The sequence below is a fragment of the Peromyscus eremicus genome, chromosome 10 (genome assembly GCF_949786415.1).
Source record: "Peromyscus eremicus chromosome 10, PerEre_H2_v1, whole genome shotgun sequence".
In the NCBI taxonomy this organism is placed as follows: Eukaryota; Metazoa; Chordata; class Mammalia; order Rodentia; family Cricetidae; genus Peromyscus; species Peromyscus eremicus.
The window spans coordinates 96,829,047-96,853,347 of NC_081426.1; the positions used below are offsets into that span (position 1 = coordinate 96,829,047).

At 45.0% G+C, this 24,301-nt stretch overlaps 1 protein-coding gene across 6 annotated transcripts in view; it reads right to left on the bottom strand.

Annotated features, from left to right (window-relative positions):
* Positions 1 to 456: 456 nt before the first annotated feature.
* The window catches only part of Gak (cyclin G associated kinase), a 68,105-nt gene continuing 44,260 nt past the window's right edge, over positions 457 to 24,301 (bottom strand). For 4 of the 6 annotated variants that reach the window (XM_059274954.1, XM_059274957.1, XM_059274958.1 and 1 more), the window contains 11 exons: positions 23,973 to 24,052; positions 18,412 to 18,605; positions 17,163 to 17,309; positions 15,567 to 16,046; positions 15,008 to 15,178; positions 13,727 to 13,849; positions 9,563 to 9,679; positions 2,994 to 3,200; positions 2,555 to 2,700; positions 1,180 to 1,356; positions 457 to 995 (listed from right to left, as the gene is read on the bottom strand). In XM_059274954.1, the coding sequence (XP_059130937.1) occupies positions 894 to 995; positions 1,180 to 1,356; positions 2,555 to 2,700; positions 2,994 to 3,200; positions 9,563 to 9,679; positions 13,727 to 13,849; positions 15,008 to 15,178; positions 15,567 to 16,046; positions 17,163 to 17,309; positions 18,412 to 18,605; positions 23,973 to 24,052 (1,944 nt within the window). In that variant the 3' untranslated portion in view covers positions 457 to 893. The remainder of the gene's footprint in view (positions 996 to 1,179; positions 1,357 to 2,554; positions 2,701 to 2,993; positions 3,201 to 9,562; positions 9,680 to 13,726; positions 13,850 to 15,007; positions 15,179 to 15,566; positions 16,047 to 17,162; positions 17,310 to 18,411; positions 18,606 to 23,972; positions 24,053 to 24,301) is intronic. The other 2 variants (XM_059274955.1, XM_059274956.1) reach the window with 2 other exon arrangements.

Here is a 24,301-nt window from a genome sequence, read left to right on the forward strand (position 1 = left end):
ATCCTAGCATTTCTTTTGTCAGTGACTTTTAGGCCTGGGCCACTGGCTTCAAGTTTCACTAGAGTCCTTAGAGAAGGAGTGAGATCCAGCCAGTAAATCAAGTGTTTGAGAGTAACATGGCCCAACTCTACAGCCCCTGGAAGGTGGAAGTATTCAACATCCCTCCAAGAACTCTAGTTATGAGCTGAGATGAAGAACAGCAGCATTTTGGAGGGTGGTGTAAGACTCCAGGCCCTGGGAAAGACTCAATACTGTGGACCAGGCTCCCTTCTGATCTGTTTCCAGAACTTTTTCTTTAGCAAAGTGTTCAGAGAAGATAGTATCAATGCTGACCACAGTGGTCTTTGCAGCCAATTCTCGGTCAAATTCAAGATCCTATAATCCATCATGGGTAAAAAACTGAGGAACAAACAGGTTATCAGGTACCAGGTAAGAAGTGCTTTCCAAGCCAGAGACTGCACCAGCCATCAGAAAATAGTTTAATTATGTACAGATGATTGGCAAACTCATCAGAGTAGGGTGTAGATGTAACCCCAGATTTGAAGAAGTGACAGGAGAGCAGTGCCAGCGACATGTGCCTTTCAAGAGGTGACAGTCACCAGACACCACGTAAATCACAAACTGTGACAGCTGTGGAAGGAGTATAAATCAACACTTTTCCTCTGGGACAAGAAAAAGAAAAACAAAACAAACATCAGATCTGAGGAATGTTTTCTCTCCCAGCCATGGGATGGTATTTGTCCATGATGAATAGAGGATGGCTGGGAGTAGATGGTCCAAGGCCCTGGGGCCGTATCACCTGGTACACCTGCTATGGTCCCATCTGTGCATTAGTCAGGCAAGCAGCATTTGGGCTTCATGAGCAGCTCCTGCAGCCATAGCCATCACCGGCCTCAGAAGAGGGGCCTCGAGCCCTGGTTCTCAAACTCAGACCATGCATCATTCAGCTCCATGAAGATCATCTTTGCATACTGCTCATATGGCTGCCCTGTGGCCTGTAGGCAATAGAGAAAGAGCCAGACTGATCACTCAGCCCACTTCCCATCAGCTCCTTTCAGGTGATACAGTCAGCAGGAAAAAAGCCCATAGAGGATGAAAGGCAGAGACAACCTAACCACAAGCACAGGGTCCAGAAGCCCAAGGCCTAGTATCCTGGAAACTGCCACACCATACACTTACCTTATCTGGATGCACTACCAGCACTGCACGGCGGTACTGCTTCTTCACCTGCTCTGGAGTCACCAGGTCAGCCATACTCACAGGTGTCCAGCGGCTCTCCCCATCCCACAATACTGTGTGCATTGTGGACAGCAGTGCACGAATGTTCCTCTCCTTGCCTTCAATCCACTCCAAAAGCTGCAGACACCAGTGTACATAAAACCTCAGGAAAAAGCTGTAATTTAGGAGACCTCCCTCCCTGCTGTGTGGAGTGTAGGGTGGGAAAATCAAGGTAAGCAGCAAAGCAAGTACTGAGGGATGTTCAGAGGCTGGAGAGGGTGGGTGCATCTTTTCAATGGTCCTGGTCCTCAAGGGAAAGACCAACGGTAGGCCTGGGGAGCAAGCTTCTGTGGAGGCCTCTTGAGAACATGGTTTGATACCTCTCTGTTTATCCCTATAAGAGAGCAGGGAAGCCATGGCTCCACCCTACTTCCTACCACCCAGAAGGGCCCTAACCTAGCCCTCTGTTGCAGCACTGGGCCCACCCCAGACCATACAGACCAGGTGGTTCAAGCTACAGCACCTTGTGGAGAGAAGGTACTGTGGACAGAACCGAGACCCTTTTCAGCCAGATACAAAGTCAAGACCCTAATCCCTCAATATAGCCTCCTGATCCACGCACAAGGTTCAAAGAGGACAACTGGGTCCCTGGCAACTTTTCAGGTAGTTAAGGGAATGGCCACACTGTGCCCTAAAGAACTGACCACCACACAAACTTAAAGAAATGGATGTATCTAAGATCTACAGTGGAACAACTGGACCATTGTGCCATAATGACTCTTTACTCCACATTGAGTGCCCCAGGTCAGGACGAAAACCCAAACAAATTGCTGTCCTCAAAAGTCAAATGAGCACCAGGTGGTGGTGGTGGTGGTGGTGGCGCACGCCTTTAATCCCAGCATTTGGGAGGCAGAGCCAGGAGGATCTCTGTGAGTTTGTAGCCAACCTGGTCTACAGAGTGAGTTCCAGGATAGGCGCAAAGCTACACAGAGAAACCCTGTCTTGAAAAACTGAAAAAAAAAAAAAAAAAAAAAAAAAAAAAAAAAGTCAAATAAACCTTGGTTTGGATGGGTACAGGTCTGAGCTATGCCCTCTTGCCAGCTCAAGGCCAAGGTCAAGCATGACCCTGTGTGGTGCCTGCATCCCTCACTGATCCCCAGTGCCCATAAGCAGCACTGTGAAATGCAAACATTAAGTGTAAATCAGGAGTATGGCTACATGGAGGTCCTGGTTCTGCCCTACCCCAGAAGCCCCCAAGTGCTAGGTCCATACACACAGCAAGTCTGACTGGAGATACTAGACTTTGCAGTGTGACCTGGGCCCTCGGGGTACCCACCTTCAACTTGAATGGGTCTGTGTCTCTGGCAAGGTCCTGTTTTCGCATCTCAGCCATGGTCTTTGGTCCCTTCTTGTCAGACTTGGAGAAGCCTTGATTAGGCAGCAGATCTTCAAAATCATTTTCTGAGACCTTCGGCTTTTGGGCTGGGGTAAAAATAGACACTTTTTATAGACACTCTGCCTGCTTTTACCTTTCTCCTGATACCTGGATAGTAAAAAAGAAAAACATGGCCTCAGGGCCATCTGTTAAAGGCCACTGAGAATTGGGAGAAGGGCCAGGCCTGCAGAGATGCCTGAAGACACCAGCATACAAATCCAAATCTGCCTCAGTGAGCAACATAAATACAGCTCTTAGATGGCTCTGAGGGGAGGAATAAAGCACTCTACCCACAAACCTGTAGTAGCTGTATAAATCAACAGGCAGATGCAGGACTTACCAAAGCTGGGCACACGGACACCCCTCTCCTCTCGAGCCCCAATCACACTGAAGTGAGACCTTAGCTGTTCAGAGGCTCTGGGGGATGGCTTGGCCTGGGTGGTCCGTGAGGTTCCGGGGGCCGTGGAATGACTTGTCTGCCAGGAGCAGCTGCTTTTGGAGGCTGAGGTGGCAACAAAGCCTCCTGCAGGAAGTCCAGCAGGCAGGCCTGAGGAGACACCAAAGGACACTTGTAAGTCACTTAGCCAATTTATGAGTTAGCTTCTTAGCTTCTTCTGTGGCTGAGGACACTGAGTTGCTGGGACATGTGCTCACAAAACAAACTGCTATCACTTAGTTGATCTGTTCTACCCAATAAGTAGAGGGTCCTAAGTAGCCAGGGATACACAAGTATTGTGTTGCTCAAGCACTTTCTGAATCAAGGCTAGATGCCAGGATGAGCTACATGCACACCTACAGGAGCTTGGTATCCCCATCTGCTGAATGTTCTAGAGGGCTGTCCCATTGTGTGGACACTTTCTCACAAAGCTTCTCAAATGTGTGGCTGATTCTTTAACTTTTGTGAAATAACTGTGCTGTGGGATGTCCTGTATGTTGTGAATATATGTTGCTATGATTGATTGATAAATAAAACACTGATTGGCCTGTAGTCAGGCTGGAAGTATAGGATAGGCGGGACAAACAGAGAAGAGAGGCTGGGAGGTGGAAGTCTGGGAGAGACACCAGCCTGCTGTCCAGGGAGCAACATGTAAAGGCAACAGGTAAAGCCACGGAACACGTGGTGACATATAGATTAACAGAAATAGGCTGAGTTTAAGTGTAAGAGCTAGTCAATGGTAGGCCTGAGCTAATGGCCGAGCAGTTTAATTAATATGAGCTTCTGAGTGATTACTTTATAAGTGGTTGTGGGGGTCCATGGGACTGGGCAGGACTGGAGAAAACTCCAGCATAACTGAATTTAGAGAAGTTGCAAGACTCATGTCAAGAAGTCTAAAGCACCTTTACATAATGTCCACAGCCATGAAGTTCCCCTGTGATGGTTGTTATTTTGTCAATATCTAAAATCACCCAGGAGATAACCTCTGGGCATATCTGTGGGGGATGATCCCCCGCTCCTGCCGCAAGATAGGGTTTCTCTGTATATTCCTGGCTGACTTGGAACTCTATGTAGACCAGGCTGGCCTCAAACTCAAAGATCTGCTTGCCTCTGCCCTCCAAGAGCTGGGAGTAAAGGCATGCACCATCACATCCAGCGTGGAGGATTATCTTAATATTAATTGATGAGGGAAAATGTATTAATTGATTGATACTAATTTATGTGGGAAAATCCATCTTAATTGTGGGTGAGATCAGTCCATGAGCAGGGGAATGTATGGATTCATACATTCCTGGGCTGTATGGAACAGAGAAGATAAGCTAAGTATCAGCATGCATACATTCATCTTTCTGTTTTCTGACTATAAATGTCATGTGATCAGCTGATTCAAACTCCTGCTGCCTTTTTATTGCCAAGAAAATTTCACAATATGAAAGGGACTGCTGTTTGCTTAACCTTCTTCCACAGAAGAACATCTATTCAGAGTTATTCCCTTGGCTATTACAAACAGCTCTTCTCTGAACACTGGTTTGATTTTTATAGAAAACATAAGCTCATTTCTCTGGAATAAACACTGGGGTCCTGTGGTGTCTGCATGTTCAGTTTTGTAGGAAACAGACTAGCAGTGGCTGCATCATTTCATACCCTTACAAGTCTGTGTATATATAATAAACCCAGTTTCTATGATCCTTGGTGATGCATGGCTGCTGCCTAAATCTTCTAGCAGATGATGACTCAACATTGTCTCATGTTCTCATTGGCATGCCAGAATTACTGCTGATGGAACCTTCATCCCTCTTCTCATTTCCCCACCAGATTACCTTTTGTTTTTCCATTACGGTTATGTATTTTATATAAGAGTGTCAAATAGTTTTTGAAAATGTTTTCTTTCCACATTTTGCTTGGTCTTTCCACAGTTGAAGGTCTCAGATCTGTGCTCTCTTCTGCTAGTGGAGCTGTTCTGCCTTACATCTACCTGCAATAGGCTGTGGGGCTCAGGATATAGCCAAGCATCCTTTTCTTGTCTGTACAAGTCCAATGGTGGCTCTAGCTCCATCTGTTAAACTTTCACACACCTGTCTTCCCTGGGTGTATACTTGGGTCCTCTCTTCCAATTCATGCATTGTTGCCTGGCCTTTGCCAACACCAGTATTGGTTTCTGTGGCCAGAGAGTGTACCTCAAAGTCACGGTGGAGCTTCTATACTACTTCCAATTACACAAGCCCCAATCATCTGTTTTCTCAAATAAATGTGACAATGAACTTGGCTGATTTACAAAAATCCTTGCTGGAATTTTGGTAGCAATAACATTAGATCTACAGATAAACTAATAAAAGGCAAAGGGGCACCTTTGCTAAGCCAATCTTGTGATCTACAAACATTTGGTGCCAATCTCAAGTGCCACGTTTGTACTGTAGTTTCACCACACTGGCACTGTGTGTTTCCTTATGTTTATAGTTAAAAGCTCTTTTGCTGATATTTTTGAGACGGTCTCATGTAGCCAAAGTTTGAACTTCTGATCCAACCCCAGCTTCCTGAGTGCTGGGATTACAGCTATAAATAAGCCTCTACCTATGCTTGGTCTGAAAGCTTCTTTGCAAAAATTGACTATAAATAGTGTTGCATAGTTGTATAATTTTGGTATCCTTGAGCTGTTCCTAGTAAACCTAACTACAACAGACTCCTGTTTGGTGATCTTAGGTACTGTGAACTTACAACTATAAAGTTCTAAGCCTTGTAGATTTCCTCTGATCTGACAGGCAATTATGCTACCTGCAAACAGGAACAATTTTACTTTTTTCCTTCTATCATATGCAATTTCTACTTCTTTTTCTTGCCTCAAGTTGGTACTGGGTCTCCCAGTAAGTAGAATGTTATGGGGACATCTGTCTTGCTCCTTCCCAATTTGTCATATCTGATACAGTTTCTGTGTCTGCTCTGAAGACATCCTCATCATTTGCTGCCTCCCCCCCCCCCCCCCCCCCCCGAGACAGGGTTTCTCTGTGTAGCTTTGCACCTTTCCTGGAACTCACTTGGTAGCCCAGGCTGGCCTCGAACTCACAGAGATCCGCCTGCCTCTACCTCCCGAGTGCTGGGATTAAAGGCGTGCGCCACCACCGCCCGCCCATTTGCTGCTTTTTGTTGTTGTTTTTGTTTGTTTGTTTGTTGAGATTGGATTTCTCTGTATAATAGCCTTGGACGTTCTGGAACTCATTCTGTAGACCAGGCTGGCCTCGAACTCAACGAGATTCACCTGCCTCTGCCTCTTGAGTGCTGGGATTAAAGGTGTGCGCCACTACCACCTGGCTGCTGCTGGGTTTTAACAATTATCCTTTCAGAAGCACTGGTAGGAGCATGTCATTGTTCTTTGGCTTATAAACATGGTAGATGCTATTCATTGAGTCTGGAAAGGCAAATCAGACTAGTGCTCCTTGAATATGCCCCACTTGGTGGTAGTTACTGCCCTTTAATCCTTTGAAAAATTCTGTGCCCTAATGTTCTAAGGGTCTATGTCTGTTCTTGAGGGGATTGGCTTGAGGCTTTCTTTCCTAAATTGTCTGATTTGGCACTTGCACTTTGGAAAGTCAGTTTCCCCTCTTCTAAGCTTTCTAAGAGATTATGCGGAATTGGTCATATAAACATTTGGTAAAATTCTCCAGTGAACTCATTGGAGCCTGGGGATTTCCTTTTTCTGAGGAATTTATTGTGAATTCATTCTTCATAGTGACAGACCATTCAAGTGCCCTGTTTTATGCTGAGAGTTTGGTTGGTAGTGGCTACCTGTAAGATATTTGCATATCTTGATGCTGCCAGCTTCCCAGCACTTGTTTTTATTCCTTCACCACTTACTGTATATATATTTCTACTCACAAGGCACTATGTTTATGCAATTCATTTAAAATGGTAAAATATAATTAAGAAATACAGATTAACAGTCATCTGTGAAAATCAAACTTATAGTCATGTTAATTAAGTTTTTTAGGTATACAAAGGTATATTTCAATTAGGTAGGTAATCTTCAAACACTTCAAAGACCTACAGAATATGGCATTTAAAATGTTTTAAGAACTTAGACTTTTCTGGACAGTGATACATGTCTGCTCCTGGAAGCACCGATTACTTAAAGGATGATGGGCATTGAAGAAACTCATTATGGAGTTTGCTTTCTTTGTGGCAAAAGTTAGCCACTGGGCGAAGAAGTATCCTTGCCTCAACTGCTTGACAGGATTCTGGACATGCAGGACCCATAGGAAGGTGACCATTGAACTTTGCAAGGTGAGATGGTCCTTTAGGTTCCTGCTTCACAGAAGAAACTGCCAGACATTCTACAGGACACTGGGAGACGTGACTGACAAACTTTGCCAGAATGGGCAGAACAGTCCTTAAAATTTCCTGCTTCAGCCGGGTGGTGGTGGCGCACGCCTTTAATCCCAGCACTCGGGAGGCAGAGCCAGGCGGATCTCTGTGAGTTCGAGGCCAGCCTGGGCTACCAAGTGAGTTCCAGGAAAGGTGCAAAGCTACACAGAGAAACCCTGTCTCGAAACACCAAAATAAATAAATAAATAAATAAATAAATAAATAAATAAATAAATAAATAAATAAGTAAAATAAAATAAAATAAAAATTTCCTGCTTCACTGAAAGCTATGAGAGACTCTAGTCCTGTAGGCTGAAGATAGATGCCCCAATGTTACCCAATGTTACAGAGAAACTTTGGATGACTATCCAGACAGCCAGATGTCCCTATCATTTCTAGAATTATGGAAGTTGCTTGCAATGCACTTCCTGTTTACTTAGGTAATATAATATTCTTCTGAGGTCTTTGATGGAGTTGAAGATTAGATATAATTATAGTTTTCCTTGGTTATGATAAAAGGTAAATTAGATATGAAACTTTAGACTCACAAAAATAGGACAGATAAGAGTATTTTAATTTTGCCAAATACAAATAGACTAGATATTGTAACTATAATTCTTGATTGATAACTGTTTTGTTATATATAATTTTACTATGTTAAAAACTTTTTGAATAGACAGAAAAGGGGAAGTGCTGTGGGATGTCTTTTTTTTTTCTTTCTTTTGTTTTTCCGAGACAGGGTTTCTCTGTGTAGCTTTGTGCCTTTCCTGGATCTCACTCTGTAGACCAGGCTGGGCTCGAACTCACAGAGATCCTCCTGGCTCTGCCTCCTGAGTGCTGGGATTAAAGGCGTGTGCCCAGCAAGGGGATGTCTTTCTGTATGCTGTGAATATATGTGTTGCTTCCATTGGCTAATAAATAAAGCAGCTTTGGCCTATGGCAAGGCAGCTTAGAGGCAGATGGGAAATCCAAGTGGAGATACAGAGAGAAGGGTAGAATCGAGAGACACCAGCCCACCACCAAAGGAGCAACAAGATGCCAGTAGACCAGTAATGCCACGGCCAAGTGGCAACATATAGATTAAGAGGAATGGGTTAATTTAAGATGAAAGAGCTAGCTAGCAAGAAGCTGAAGCCACAGGCCATACAAGTTTGTAATTAATATAAGCCCCTGAGTGATTATTTTATAAGCATCCGTGAGACCACAGGTGGAGATTTGTCTGGTCCAGGCTACTGGGCAAGGCTGGACTGGAGGAACTTCTGACTACACTTTATAGACCCTGACCGTTCCCAACACTGATGGCTTGTGCTATAGTTCCTTTTTTGGTCAGTCTCAGTAAATTTGTTTACCACTATTTTCAAAGAAGTGGCATTTTATTTCATTGATTTGTTGTTGAGAAAGAATCTCATGTAGTTCTTCAGGCTAGCCTTCAACTCATTTATGTAACCCAAAACAATTTTTTCTTTCTTTTCTTTTTCCTTTTTTCCCTCAAGAAAGGGTTTCTCTGTATAGCCCTGGCTGTCCCGGATCTCTCTCTGTAGACCAGTGCAGTCTCAAACTCAGAGATCCACTTGTTCCTGCCTCCCAAGTGCTGAGATAAAAGCCTGGCTAGTTCATCTTTTTTAGAGGATGTAACCTACACCCTCTAGCACCTCTAGCTATTATGTCCCAGGTCCCTCTATGATGTAAGATATTTCATTTATTCAAAACACTGCTATTTCCTGGGCCTCCCCTCTAACACATGTGCCATTTAAAGCACTGTTTTCCTTTGTATTCTTACCATCACTGATTTTCTGATTTCAATTTTATCTTGTTAAAGGAACCTGCACTTTGTGCTACCAAGTATAGCTGATGCCATACCCAGTACTCAGCAAAGCCTCACCAACTCTTGGATGGTTCCTACTTCCTGGACACACCATAACCATGGAGTTAGCTGGTGCACTCACTGCATGGCCATGAGGGTCATGCGGCAACATATTTCCAGCAACTCCCAGTTTAGTCTTTCAGTCAGTGGGCATTCAGAATGGAAGCAGATACAAACTCCCTGGGTCTCTGGACACAAGAATAGTAGAAGGTGAAAATGAGCCTTTTGGTACATAGGGTTGGCCCCTCATTACCTTGGAGGCTAGAGCTGAGATCACTGAGATCAGCAAATGGGTCTAGGCTCTGAGACTTGGTTTGGCTGGGGTGGGGACCCAGAGGGGTTGGGTGACTTCCAGAAGAGAAGAGGGTACCTGGAAAAAGGATAAAAGCCATTAGACTTGCACAGCATAGAATGAAACACAGTCTTCCAAAGTCCCTGATCCTCCCTTTCAATACCAAAGGCCCCACTCAAGGTTTGATAATTCTTTAAGAACACTGGGAGGAATACATAGAACAAACTTGGTAGAGCAGCTGGCTCCAGCATCCACATTGCTTCTCAGGGAAATCACTGAACATTTGGTACCAAGAACCAGAAAATGTCCTCACCGTTTTGACTTCATAGTACCACTTGCTATAATCTATCTAAAATTTAACTGTCCTTTATGATATAGTAATGTAAATTTGAGACTAGTCTAAGCATAAAATCTTGAAATAATTATTATACAACTACACAAAGTATTATCCAGTCATTAAAAATGATGACTATGGAGATGGATAGATGGCTTGGTGGTTAAGAGTGCTTGCTGAGTAAAGACATATGGATAAAAGGGTATACTGCATGACTCACTGTGTCACATTACAGCTTCCATTGACAAGATTTTTCTTTTCTTTTTTTCTCCTAAAATTTATTTTAATTTGGGGAGACAGGTTGCAAGGGCAGAGGGCAGATATGAAGATAGTGGGCAATGAATGGGATTGAGATGTGTGATGTGAAAGACACAAAAAGTAAATAAAAAGAAAGTTAAAAAAAAAAGAGTGCTTGCTGTTCAATCATGAGGACCTAAGTTCAGATCCCAGCACCTATGTAGTAACATAAAAATAATCTTTAAAGATGAGAGTTATCTATATATAAAGAACAGGTGGGTACCTCTTGAGTTTGAGGCCAGCCTGATCTAATGAGTTCCTGGACAGCCAGAGCTACATAGTTAAGATCCTGTCTGAAAACAAAACAAAACTACTGTGGCTCAGCAGGTAGAAGTGCTATGTAAGCCTGATGACCTGAGAAAAAGCTGGATGTAGATATGTGCATCTGTAATCCTGGTACTTGGTGACATGGCAAGTAGAATCAGGAGAATTGCTTAGAGGCTTGCAAGCCAGCTGGTGCAGCAGAAATTAGAGACCCTGCCTCATTAAGGTGGAAAGAAATGATTCCAAAAAGTTGTCCTCTGACCTCCAAATGTGTGCCATGGCATGCACATGTGCCACAGCAGGTGTAAATCCACACTCACACACAAATACACACATACAATAATAATATATTACTGTATGGCATAGTGGATGTACAGGATGGCATAGTGGGTAAAGGCACTTGCTGCCAAGCCTGATGTCCTGAGTTCAATCACTCATGCATCACAATCCCTGGGGCCTGGACAGTGAAAGCAGAGAATGGAGTTACCCAAGCTGTCTTCTGACCTCTGCGTGCCTGCCATGATAGGCATACTGCCACCCATAACCCCTTTCTATAAACACAATGTAAAAACCTTTTCAAAAAATTAAATTAAAAAAAATTTAAAAGAAAAAAGAAGCTGGGTGTGGTGGCACACACCTTTAATCCCAGCACCCAAGAGGCAAAGGCAGGTGGATCTCTGTGAGTTTGAGGCCAGCCTGGTCTACAGAGTGAGTTCCAGGAAAGACTCCAAAGTTACACAGAAAAACCCTTTCTCAAAAAAAAAAAAAAAAAAAAAAAAAAAAAAAGAAAAGAAAAGAAGAAAAAAGAATTCCCAATGTGAAATGGAAATGAAGAGCCGGGCAGTGGTGGCGCACGCCTTTAATCCCAGTATTTGGGAGGCAGAGGTAGGTGGATCTCTGAGTTCAAGGCTAGCCTGGTCTACACACAGAGTAACCATCTCAAAACGTAAAAAAGGGAGTAAAGAACATGAAATACTCCTGCATAAAACAAAAACAAAAAAACCCACAACCAAAAGCATACACAATTACAGTCAGCCTCATTTGTAATGCAAGAAAAATGGAAACTGAAAGCACCTACAAGGGCTAGCAAGTGGCTCAGCAAATAAAGACACTTGTTGCCAATCCTAATGACGTGCACCTGATCCCTAGAATTCATATGACAGGTCATTGTCCTCTGATTTCCACAAATGCATTGTGACATATGTGCCGAATCATACACACATTCAAATAAATGTACAACTTCTAAAAAATACATACTAAATTAGTAAAGTGTTTTTAAATTTATAATCCAACTCTGATGAGAAACAAGATAGGAATTATTGTTCCTGAGCAAATAAATTGAGGAAATAGTATTCAGAGGGGGGATGTGTGTCAAAGACTTTGCAAACAGGACTGTGTTGGATCAGAATATGCCAGCAAAATAGAACTGTAGGTGCACAAAAAGGCCAAATGAATATTCACAAATATGAACTACTCCTTGTAATCCATGTTACCAATAGGGCATATGCCAGTAGCCATGGCACACATGTGACAGCCTTTCTTAGGGTCCTTCAGAAGACACAGAAAACACAGGAAAAACATGAACATACAATGTGGGCAAACAGGGTAATTGATTACACATAGGCAAGGAATTATGTTCCAAAACATATTTGCCTTCATGAAAAAGGAACAGATGGAAGGCTAGGTGTAGGGAATAGGGGCTGGCTAAAGAAACCCACCCTGACCCTGGAGCCCAGAACTAGGGAAAGATGGCTCAGATAAGGCCAGTGAAAGAAACAGTTTGCCTCAAATCAGAACCATCTCTGCCCCTGGCAAAGTCACTTGTGAAACCAACCAATCACAGAGCGGGACAGTAGAATCCTGGCCCTAGGGTCCAGGACCAGGGAAAGAAACACAGCCTGTGTTTGGAACCTGAGCCAGAGAAATGAACCAAGGAAATATGCTCTGACTCTGAAACCAGTACCAAAGAAACACTCTTGGCCCCTAGAATCAGAGTCAGTGAATGAAATGTGCCCTGGCCTTAGAGGTAGTATCAAAAAGCCAAGAAAAGCCAGTGAAAGGAACACAGTTTGCCCCTGAAATCAGGGCCATCTCTGTCCTAGCCCATAAAACTGGCCAATCTCTGGGCACAAAAAAACTAATCAATCACAGTTGACTCCGCCCCCTGGACATTCTATATAAACCGCCCTGCCTGGTCAGTTGTGAGCTGTTGTCTCCACCATGGTAGAGGCAGTTACTCTCCTGGACTCCTTCTTCCCAAATAAATCTTTCTCAAAGGAGTTTTGGGTGTGAAGACCTTCATTCACTGGTGCACAGAAGAACCTTGCTGAGACATCCCACAGTGGACTGAGTAAGGGGAAGCTGAACAGAAGAACCTTGTAGAGATGTCCCATAGTGGACTGAGCAAGTGGGAGCTGAAAAGTAACTTTTCTCCTGAGCCTGAGGAGATTTGCTACATTTCTTCAATTTCTTAGGCTGGAGAAGCAGAGCTCTGCTAAGAAGCCCCCTTAAGTGGGGGCTGAGCAAAGCTCAGTTGTAGCAGCTCTCCAAGAGAGAAGCAAGATTGCTCTATCTTGTGGGGAGACCATCCTCCATTACACCAGGTATAGCCTGACTTTCCCAAACAGTCAGGATACACTTGCCTGCTGAAGCAGCTCCAGGCCTGACTTTCCTGAGGAGTCAGAAAAATTTCCCCTCTAAGGTTGGGGTGTCTCTTTGCAGCTCCAGCTGTCAGAGCTGTGCTAAACAGCTCCAGGTGTCCAGGACACCTCTAGGGCAGAGCTGCTCTGAGCAGCTTGAGGTGTCCAGAATACCTGGCCCTCCAGGGTTGGGCTGCCTCTTTGCAGCTCCAGCCATCAGAGCTGTCCTAAGCAGCTCAAGGTGTTTTCTGACTCCCAGGTAGTCAGGACACCTCTCCCCAGAGTTGCAAAACTCACACTTTGGTACCAAAACCTGGGACCAAACCCACAAAGTTGCAACAAATTTACTTACACTAGGAGGACCAGACACTGCTGCCACTCAACAAAGGCTGAACAATTATAGAGTGTCTGTGTTGCCATTGAACAAATAACAGAAAACTCTGTAGTCACCACACATTGGCTGACTAGAATGTGCAGGAATCTGTAAGCAAGCCCTGCTTCATCCTCTTCTCAAAAGGGCATGGGGGAGACTCCATGACCACAGTTGTAACCATCTTGAATGCCCAGAAACAGTGGGGTTGGTGCTCATACCTTCTGGTACTGGCATGGAGGCTGGACCAGGCATAGCAGTGTCAGCCCAGGTATCCCATCCTCCTAGCAGATCTGGGTGGCTTGACGAAGTTATCACCTTGTTGGGCTCAGCTGAGAGATCCCCTGGAAGGAGCCAGAGAAAAGCAGGGTTTGGTGTGTGTGCCTTCTCACTTCACATGATGCTTGGGAACCTCTCTCATTCCCAGGCATGAGCAGAGGGCAACCTGCTGACCCAGAATACAACTTGAGGGACCAGTATGGCTAGGCAGTTGAGGCCATGCTTTGCTCAGACACCTAGTAGCTGATACTCTGAACTCACAGGATTGGTGATCAGAATTGGCTGGGCTCAGCCATCATCATATGGCTTCTTTTCTGATAGTCTTGAGCATGTAGCAGATAGCCACTAAGCTAAGCAACAGAGGTCAGCAGGTAACATCTTCACAAGAGAGTAATGACAACACTTGTATGTTGCCTTTCTGAAAGGGCATTCAGAGCCTTTCTGCCTTTCTCTAAACCTGCCATACATAGCCCATGATGGGTAAGGTCCTTTACCCACAGCCATATTTACTCCCTGGAATCTAGAGCTCGTCCTGTGTCCTTTGCTGGTCATGAACCCACCCTAGCACAGCACAGCCGTATGTCAAATTTTCTACCCATAAGTCATTCAGGGCAGTCAGCTGTCCTCCAGAGCATACCCCAGACCATGTACTCTCTGCTAGGAAAAAGAACCAAGCTTTCTCTCCAAGATATGGCTAGAGTGACAGCCTGGCCTCTCCTTTCCCATCCCACAACTTCTGCCTAAATGGGCCATGCCTGCTGCTCCAACATGACCAGCCTTTATACATACTGTTGCCTCTTCCTAAAGTTGGACTTTTCTGTTCCCTAATTTGTCATTCCTACCTCCTGGTCCTCTCATTCCTAAAAGCTTCTGGCAGAAGCAGCTGTTCTAGTCACAGCCACAGCCCCAAACCAGAGAAACACTCACTAGCAGGGCCTGTAAACAGCAGTGGAACCTGTTCCAGATTTGAGGAGACAGCTTAAGGAGGTGAGAAAAAGACACCAATGTGTCCTGCCAGGCTTTGAGAAGCTCTAGGCTTTTGGAAAGTCACCAAGAGGTATGTTAGGCCTAGTGCACCAGAGCTGCAGTAGACAAAAGGCCTTTATGCCCATTGGTCTATCCATGAGCCCTAACCCCAGGGGCCTGCAGGAAGTAGGAGCTCCTAGGCCTTTCTGGGCATAAGCTTGTGGCTTCTATGTAATATTTATCATGGCCATACTCACCCAGGGGCAGGAAGGTAGTGCTGCAGGATGGGGGTGGGGCACTGTGGGTAGATGGAAAGGGTGTTGAGGAAGCTACAGAGTCAGGATTGAGAAGCTCTCCAAAAAGATCAGGCTTGGAGCAGGGTTGGGTGTCCGAGTTGGATGACAGTAGGAGCTGGTCAAATGGGTCCACTAGGAGACAGAGGCAGGGCAGGGACAAACATTATACCTTAGCCTGCATCCTGGGAGCCCTGTTGCCCTGCTCTCAGACCTTTACTTTCCTCAACAATATGGACTCAGACCATCCAGCAGCACCCCTAAGGATACATTGCTCTCCTAATGACCCACAGCTTACGACTGTCCCATGGACACAACATCACCCCTGAAGCCAAAGCTGGCGGTCTTGGCTTGTGAGCTGAGACCAGTAGGAACTGATGCAGCTATACACAATTTCTCCAGAAGGCAGCTCCCTCCCTCCAGATGTCAATATAACAGTGATGATCCTTTTTCTACACAGCAGGAATGGTTAACCCTTGTTTATTACTATAAAGCCAATTTTCTGCATAACTGAAATGCATACCAGTGTCAGGGACTCTTTTTTGTAGGGTGCTCTGTACCCCAAGAAGAGAAACTGGGCTTGCCAGAAGCAGAGGAGCCTCACCACCAAGCAGGTCACCAGGAGGCCCCACTTGAACAGCATCAGATGGTACAAGAAGGCAGCTCAACAGGTCAGTGTTGCTGGAGGGGACCCTGCAAGCCTGCAAGGGGGCAGTAGGCCCTGAGTCTCCCTCAGAGTGCAGGCCCAGGAGATCAACACCCTCTTCCGGCTGTGCAGGCTCCTGAGGGGCAGTCAGCATGCCCACATCAAATATTAAGTCTTGCTGTCTGGTCCCAGCTGCCAGCCTTGGTGTGTCTTCTCCAGACCCTGGCTCCTTCTCCTCTCTGGGGAATGGAGGTTCTTCTTCATCTGACACTTCACTTCCATCTCTGTCTGCAATCAGGACAGTCTGACTCTCCTTAGGAGAGGGATTGTCTGCACCAGACTCTGGTTCTTTTTCCTCTGTGGAAAGAAAACCATCATTTGATTGACCTACATGCTAGGGTAGCTGTAAGAGAGCAGAACAAGCTGACATAACCAGAAGCCTCAGCAGGGCCCACGTTGCAACCATACAGCCAACACCAGGATCCTCATGCCCCACCCCAGTGGCCAACCTTGGGCCTCAGAACACATGTCTTGAGACTTGAAATTCACAGACCACTCTGGAGCCACAATACTGGCTTCTATCCAACAACAAAGAAGCCAAGATTCTAGGACTTTTCTCCCAGTCCCTCCCTGAGCCCAACGTCAAATAGGTCCACCTGCTAGCCTCTCCATCTCTATGGAGAGCCTTGGTAAACCACAACCTAGCAGGGGACATACCATAGCACTTCTTGGGGAAATGTCCTTTGCTGAGTGAGTGGTAGTGATATACCCTGGGATATGTCAAGGAGGTGAGTGGTCAAGGTGAAGATTCTAGGTGTTTAGTTGTAATTACTAGGCTATGAGACATGAAGAAGGGACTAAGATGCCCAGTAGAAACTGGAGGTAGTAAGAAATAAAGTAACTCCCAGATGGAGATGATCAACCATCATGGTTCAGTTTATCCCTCTACTGAGGCCCCTCCTCTGCTCCTTAAGAACCTCTGGGCCTGTTAAGAAGACTATGAGTATAGAGACTAGGTCAGCAAATGACTTCAAGTCAATAATGAAATGAAGCTGATATCTCAGGCTTTGTGGGAGTGTGTGTGTGTGTGTGTGTGTGTGTGTGTTTCTATCTTAAAAGAATATACAAACTGTTCTTAATTTAAGTGCCAGGCAATAGCGTTAAATGTGTAGCTCAATTGTAGAGGATTTGTCTGACATGCATGAGTCTGGAGTTTGATCCTCACTGACACAATTCCTCCCACAACAGGCCAATGTGTAGGGTCTGCAGTCCCTCTAAGGAGACCTCAATTCTGCTTGTCCCCATGAAGTTCACCCTAAGTACCTGATTTCAGCATATGGCCCTTGCAGAATGCTGCAACTGTGTAGTTAATAGAACCTGATACCAGAAATTAGTGGTGACAAGTAAGTTCAAGGGCATATGACAGACTAGACCCCATGGAAGAATGAAGGATTAGCTGTGCCCTATGCTTACCCTGCCAATCCAGCGTGTGAAGAAAGTGGTTGGTGTCCGTGCTGCTGCTCTGCGGTGAATCTGACTCTGTGATCTCAGCCTCTGGAGACCCTGCCTCAGCGTCATACTGAGCTGTAGAGCCCGGCTGCCGGGGTAGTTCTGGCTTCCCTGCCAGGAAAGGGCTGGCATCAGGCTACCTGTGCCAGGCACAACACTGGGCAAGGCACAGCCAGAGCAACAGAGCAGGTAAGCCATAAGGACGTCTGTACCAGTTCCTTGAAAACAAGGTCTGGCTGAAAGTAGATTTCCACCATCCTTCTATTCGGATGCTGTGCCACACCCATGAACACACACAGCACACTCATTGAACATACCACACACATACACATAGATGCAAACATATATTCCTTTTAAGAATACTTAATTATCTGCAGATTAAAAACACAAAATGTACAAATCCAGACCATAGAGAAGCTACAGGCAGCAGGTCAAGCCCAACCTGCTAAGGCACTCCATTTTCTGTAGGAACTAGGCTGACATAAACAGAGGAGACACCTATGCTGAGTGGAGAGTCATGCCCAAACCTATAGGTCTTAAAGCTGTCCCACTCTCAGTGTGGCATTTAAACTGTCATGCCCAGAGGATATGACCTGAGTCAGCTTATGTTACAAACCTAACTCTGGAGGAAATCCTTCCCAGTCACAGCTTCATGTTGACCCCAAAAGTAGATCCAAGGCTCACGTACTCAAGAGAGCAACACCTCACTCTAGAGCAGTGGTTCTCAACCTTCCTAATGCTGTGACCCTTTAAGAGTTCCTTATGTTGTGGTGATCCCCAATCACAAAATTATTTTTGTCCCTACTTTATAATTTTGCTACTGTTATGAATCGTAATGTAAATATTTCTGGAGATAGAGGTTTGCTAGAGGGGTCATGACCCACATGTTGAGAACAACTGCTCTAGCGTTTGTTTTTGCAGAGCAAGAGCATAGACTTCCCTGCTGGGCCCATGTTAGGCCCAGGTATTTCATGTGGCTCATGAAACCATGAGAGGCCTCAGGATCATAGTGTCACGTGTCCCCCTTCCCTGGTACATCTTTATCTAACAGTGAGTTCCTGCTACCTTCTGTAGCACCTAGGTAAGCACAGAGCAGGTAGGGGTGCCCAAACCAGGGAGAAAGGCACCTCTGTTCCTGTAAATCTTTCCTAGAAATGTAAGTCACTAGAACTGGGTCCTGAGCAAGTACACTGAGAGCCAGGGCACATCTTACCAAACTTAGACAGGATGTCCTGTTGCTCTTCCCTGCTGGAAAAGAGGATCTTGGGGTTTAAGCCCCTCAGGCTGGTATTCTCCCAAGGTGGAGCTTCTCGGCTGGGCCTGTCTCTAGGTTCCACCTCCACCTCCAGGTTCACCTGGAACAGATCTGGGTACTTCTCCTGAATGTCACAAGCATCCAGGTCATACCTACAGGTACCGAGAGGGAATGAGAAGTCCTTCAGTATCCACAGAAAGGATAAAAGACTGCTGGTGAGGCAGTGGACACATAACCATCCCTACCCGTGGGACATGGGCACTTACAGCAGGGCTGATGCACCCAGGATCATTGCCCAGCTCCACTAATGTCAGGGCAGGGTTTCCCTAGTTGTTAGTGTGGCAGACTATTGAGCTAGACTTCTGTGTGCCCCATGTCTATGGGAGGGTAGGTGCTCAGAATAAACATAGGATAGCTGCCATAGCATGACTCTAGGAAGACAGGCAGGCAAGCAGGCCCACAGCCCTGACCAGAGGCCCTAGGCCCCACTCCTCACCCGCAAGTAGAAACATAGTGCAGAAACTTCACTGGTTCAAATCAGGTACTCTGAAATCTTAAATAGATTTTTTTAAAAAATATGTTCATCTTGGCAAAAATCCGAACTAGATAATCATAAATCCAAGACTTCTGGGATTCAGTTATTAGAAGCTAGGAACAAGACTTGCTGAAGGTCCAGGGAAGCAACCTAGGCTGTGAGAAGAAGGACAGGCAGGAAGCAGGAAGCAGGAGGTCATAAGGTCTTCAGACTTCACAGGGACATGGGGAGCAAGGGATGTTGAGCCAGGCCACCTCGAAGGCAGCAACCTTAATCATTTTACAAACTGTCCCTATGTGGTAGCTCCATACTGCTTTAAGAAATTCTACATTCCGAACATCCCAGAGTCACAAACACACCCTGGTTTTACAACCTATTTGCTATGTAATATCTCTGTACATTATACTAAATTTTGTGCCTATCAATACCATTGCCATAGCCAACAAAATCTACAAAACACACACAGCAATGGCAACCCATTTTCAGGGATGTCCCTGGGTGCCAAGGGAGGCCATGTACTCCTGGTCCCAAGGTTTCTCTGAATCTGTTACTGTGGTTATCAATACCACTGTGTAAGGAAAGCTGGGGAGGAAAGAGTGGTAATCTCGGTGGCAAAGCAATGGTTCATTTTGTTTCTTACCATTATTAAATAAGCATACAGGTGAGCCTGCAATGCTTAAGTCCCCTAGTTTACTACTTCCTGCCTGGGATACAACCCTTTGCATACTGGAGAGCACAGGACAGAGCAAGGTGGCTCTGTGACAGGGGTTTTCCCTCCATATGTGTCTTTCAGTTGGGACATAACTCAGTAACTACATGGAGCTAGGCAGAAACAGCTTACATGTAGCTGATGGCTACAGGGAGGAAAGGCCAAAACTTGCCATCAATGAGGATGGAGGGACAAGGCAGGAGAACCCACGGAGAGTGTTCTGTGTACTTGACAGATTCGGCCTCTAAGACAGGTTGATGACAGTTCTGGACACAGCTCATTTCTTGCTTCCCTGCCCAACTGACCTTGAGAATGCCCAGCCTAGCCAGCAGGGCAGTGAGGGCACAATGAGGGTGTGTGAGTAGGGGGCTAGGAGCTGGTCTTCAAGACAGAGCTCACAGGCCCTGGAGGTTGGATACCAGTATGTCTAGGGTCCAATGGGAAATGAAGGGGATTCTCACACATGTAGTATATTGTAAATAAAAATCTGACTTGTGTCATGACTGTAGTATAATGCACTGAAATCCCCCTGGGACCCTCACTCAATCACAGGACACCTCAGATCTATTGTGTATTCCACGACCAGACTGACCCACTCAGGCTCATCTGATGGTGTTGCTCCCAATTCTTTTCTACAGGTACAGTTCAGCTGCTCTGGAGAGCAGTCTGCTGTACATTTATGTATGCTTCTCTTATCAACACCCTTGCCTTACTGCAGGCTTATGTAGTCAGTGTTCTGTGGTCTGAAGTCTCCCCAAACTCAGGCAACAGTACCATGCACTGGATACCTCAAAAAAGAGAAATCAGTTTTTTTTTTTTTTTAAGTTTTTTGAGACAGGGTTTCTCTGTGTAGCTTTGCGCCTTTCCTGGAACTCACTCTGTAGACCAGGCTGGCCTTGAACTCACAGAGATCCGCCTGCCTCTGCCTCCCGAATGCTGCAATTAAAGGTGTGCGCCACCACCGCCCAGCTGAGAAATCAGGTTTTTTTCAGTTACTAAAGTTTAAAAAACTCAAGTCATTGTATAAAAGATCTATATAACGATTTATTTACTGTTCTGCTTGCCAAGAAAATAAATGACATCAAATGTAGTTCATCCATTCTGTTAATGGGTGCCCACAAACACACGAACACTGGCCTTTCAGCACACCACACTGCTACTTTTCAAAGCACCTCGCCTTGGTCTGCATTAGCTGTTGCCGACAGTGACTAGATCTTTATCCTGTGTTTGTGTGGTAGGTACCGTCCCACTAATTTTAGCCTTTTTAGTTTTCACATATGTATTTCTAAAACATGGCTTTTGAGGTCTTTTTAGTTGGGTTGTTTGTTTAATCAACCTGGTAGTATCATCTTTCATGTGGCATATTTTGTACATCTGGAATCAGGCTGATACACTGGGGATAAGTTTGCTTATTTTCTGTCCATCTCCTCTAGTTCTGTTTCTTCATTTCTCTATTCTGATCTTACCTAAATTAATCATATTCTGTGTTCCATCTTTCTTCTCCTCTATCTTTATTAAACTTTTTATTGCGTTCTGTGGAATCATAACATACTTCTTTGGCCTACAATTAGCAGCACATTGCTGACTTCCAGGCCTCAGAGGCTAATGAGAAAACATTTCATTGGTTATCTCTCCTGACTCTTTGGGGCTGCTGTCATGTACATTTTACTACAAACAATTTTTTTTTTTTTTTTAAAAGACAGGGTCTCTCTATGCAGTCCTGGCTGTCCTGGAACTCACTTAGTAGATCAGGCTGGCCTCGAGTCCCCCTGCTTCTGCCTCCTGAATGCTGGGACTAAAGGTGTGTGCCAACATGCCCAGTTCCAAACAAATCTTAAAGCCCATGATAATACATGATTTATTATGTTTTAGGTAGTCAACATACACTTAATTTTACCTACTAAAGGACCATCCCAATTTCCCTCATATCTTAATAGCTAGTTTCAAGCTTGCTTCTAGTTTGTTCTGTCTGCCCTTTGGTAATAAACTACCCCCCCCCCCCCCCCCCGCAAAAAAAAATTTCCCTGAACACATTTGCTAAGTTAATCACCATCCAAAGGCACTTTCCCTAGATACATAATCCTCATACTTTTCTTCCATCACTCCTAAGATGTTACTGGATTGAATTCTGGCCTCTAGCCCTTCAGTTCACTGACAGATGTTAGTTAGCCTTGTTACTATGACAATCATGACATCTGCCTACCATGTGCTTGTTATTGTCTGGCTTTTATCAATTTAACTGTGTTCTGAGGTAGAGGTTTCTCTTCTTGTTATTAGAAAACCCTGTGTAGTATGCATAGACCTGACACCTCATTGGCTTAGATGTCTACTGATTTTCCAGGAGCTGAATCTGTTTCTTCTCCTTTGACCTCAGACCTGGCATTTATCTGTCTTTTCGGCCTTCCTTTATCTCCTCTGTGCTCAGTTTGAAGAATACATTCTTTACAATTCACTGTGCCTGTTCTGCTGCCAACACATTTTCCAAATTCTTCATGTCAGCTATGTTTTCAGTTCTAGAATTCACATCTGTCTTGTCTCCAGATTCCCGGTCTGCTGAAATCCTCCACTTTCCCCCCAATTTCTTTTTAAAAAATTCTATTTTACTGTATTTATTTTGTATGGGTGTGTATGTACACGCACACGAGTTAGCCTGCAGGAGCTGGTTCTCACCTTCCACCATTTGGGTCCCTGGAATCAAACTCAAGTCATCAGGCTTGGTGGCAAGTACCTTTAATTTCAGAACCATCTTGCTGGCCCTCCCTTTGATTTCCTGAATGTGTTGTCTTGATTCATTTTCTGCTACTGTAATACTATCATGACTGATTTAGAGAGAATAAAAGCTTATGCTTTTTATGGTTCTGAAGGCTGAGAGGTCTGAGACTGGTGGCTGTATCTGGTGAGGGCTTCTTGGCTGGCAGCAGCTTTATAGAGTCCCTAGATGGCACTGGGCATCTACTACCTTCATGGCCTCATTTAATCTTAATAGCTTTCCAAAAGCCAGACCCCTCCTCCCACATCATAGTCAGATGAAGTCCTCATCCTCTTAATAACTCTAAATGGGGATTAAATTCCAGCATGAATTTTGGTGGAGACATTCAAATCATAGCAATACTAATCAGAACTATTAAAAGTTCTTGTTCATTAACTCTAGTACCTGAATCATATAAATCTTTCACCTACATTTTCTTGGTCTTCAGTCATTTGGTCTTAAAAAAAAAATTAACCATGCCTCCATTAGTGGCTGAAAATTACAGAAACTACTGTTTGCAGAAAATGAATGAGGCACCTGCAATCCCAGCACTTGTGAGAAAGAGGCAGGGGCATCGACATGAGTTCCAGGCTTGCCTGGGCTACATAATTGGTATGAGCCTAAGCTACAGAGTAAGAGACCTTGCCTCAAACAAATAGAGTGAAGAATCAACATCAAAGAGACACAAATGCAAGAGATTAGCAAACACACATATATACATGTAGTCTCTGGGGCTGTGACCTGTGGCAGCTCAGCTCTAGTGCTTCCCGTGGGCGAGTGGAAAGAACAAGAACACAACAGGCAGGTGGCACAGCCCCTGCAACTTTCTGCTCCCTCCTGGAGCACTCACTTCCTTTCTGCCCAGGGCTGGTGAGTGTGCTCGATGGAGAAGAGAGTCCATGAGCAAGACCCATACACCTGACTCTGAAAATATATCCTGATGCTTATAGGCTATACTAACAACCTTGAAGTGGTGAGTGATGCCAGCTGCTCATCACAAGTTGGGAGCATGTTGCTAGAACCCAATATACACAGCAGTATCCCACAAGTCCTCTGTCAGTCTAAAGGGATATTACTCAGTAGTGTGTGTTCATATATTTGTCTGTAAAAGCAGACCAAGCTTCTAGAAGGTAGGACCAGCACACTACCTCCAAACTCAGTACCCAGAGGAGCCCTGTACACAGAGCAAAGAATCAAAACATAGAGTAAAATTTGCCAACTCACTGGTTATGTCACATCTAGATTTAACTAGCTAAACTCTAAAAAGAGATGCATTGGGTCAGTCCAAAGGCATCAGGGTACAAAGTGGAAGGCACTTGGGCCTTTTGTAGAATGTGAGGGGCAGAGCAGACAAGCAGGCAAGGGCCTACATCCACTTTTACAATCAGCATCATCTGGCAGGCTTCTCAAATGCTAGAATTTTGTTTTTTTTTTTTTTTTTTGGACTGACCCATATGCATGTGTTCAGCTAGTGGTTCTGGGTACCTGTCCCTCTCCAACAGCAGCACAGTGCAACACCAACATACTTTGCAAATTTCACAGTGGTTGCGTTTCGAGGCACGAACCCAGTGTGGAACTGGATCTGGAACATTTTCATGGACGCCATCTACAAGAAGACCAGCAGGAGACCCATTGAGAGTGCATACTAATCCTGGATCAGCATTCTTCCCCAAGAACATAAGCTGCTAGATGGGGTCCAACAATCTGTTCTCACACACAACTCAAGGAACAGGACAGAGAGGGGACGTCCAGATAGGGTAACACTATCTGGAGGCTGGTGCTCCCTGTCAAATGCTTGGTGAGAGTGGAGAAAATGCCCGCATAAGGGTCAGAGCAGCTTGGGTTGAGGCAGGAG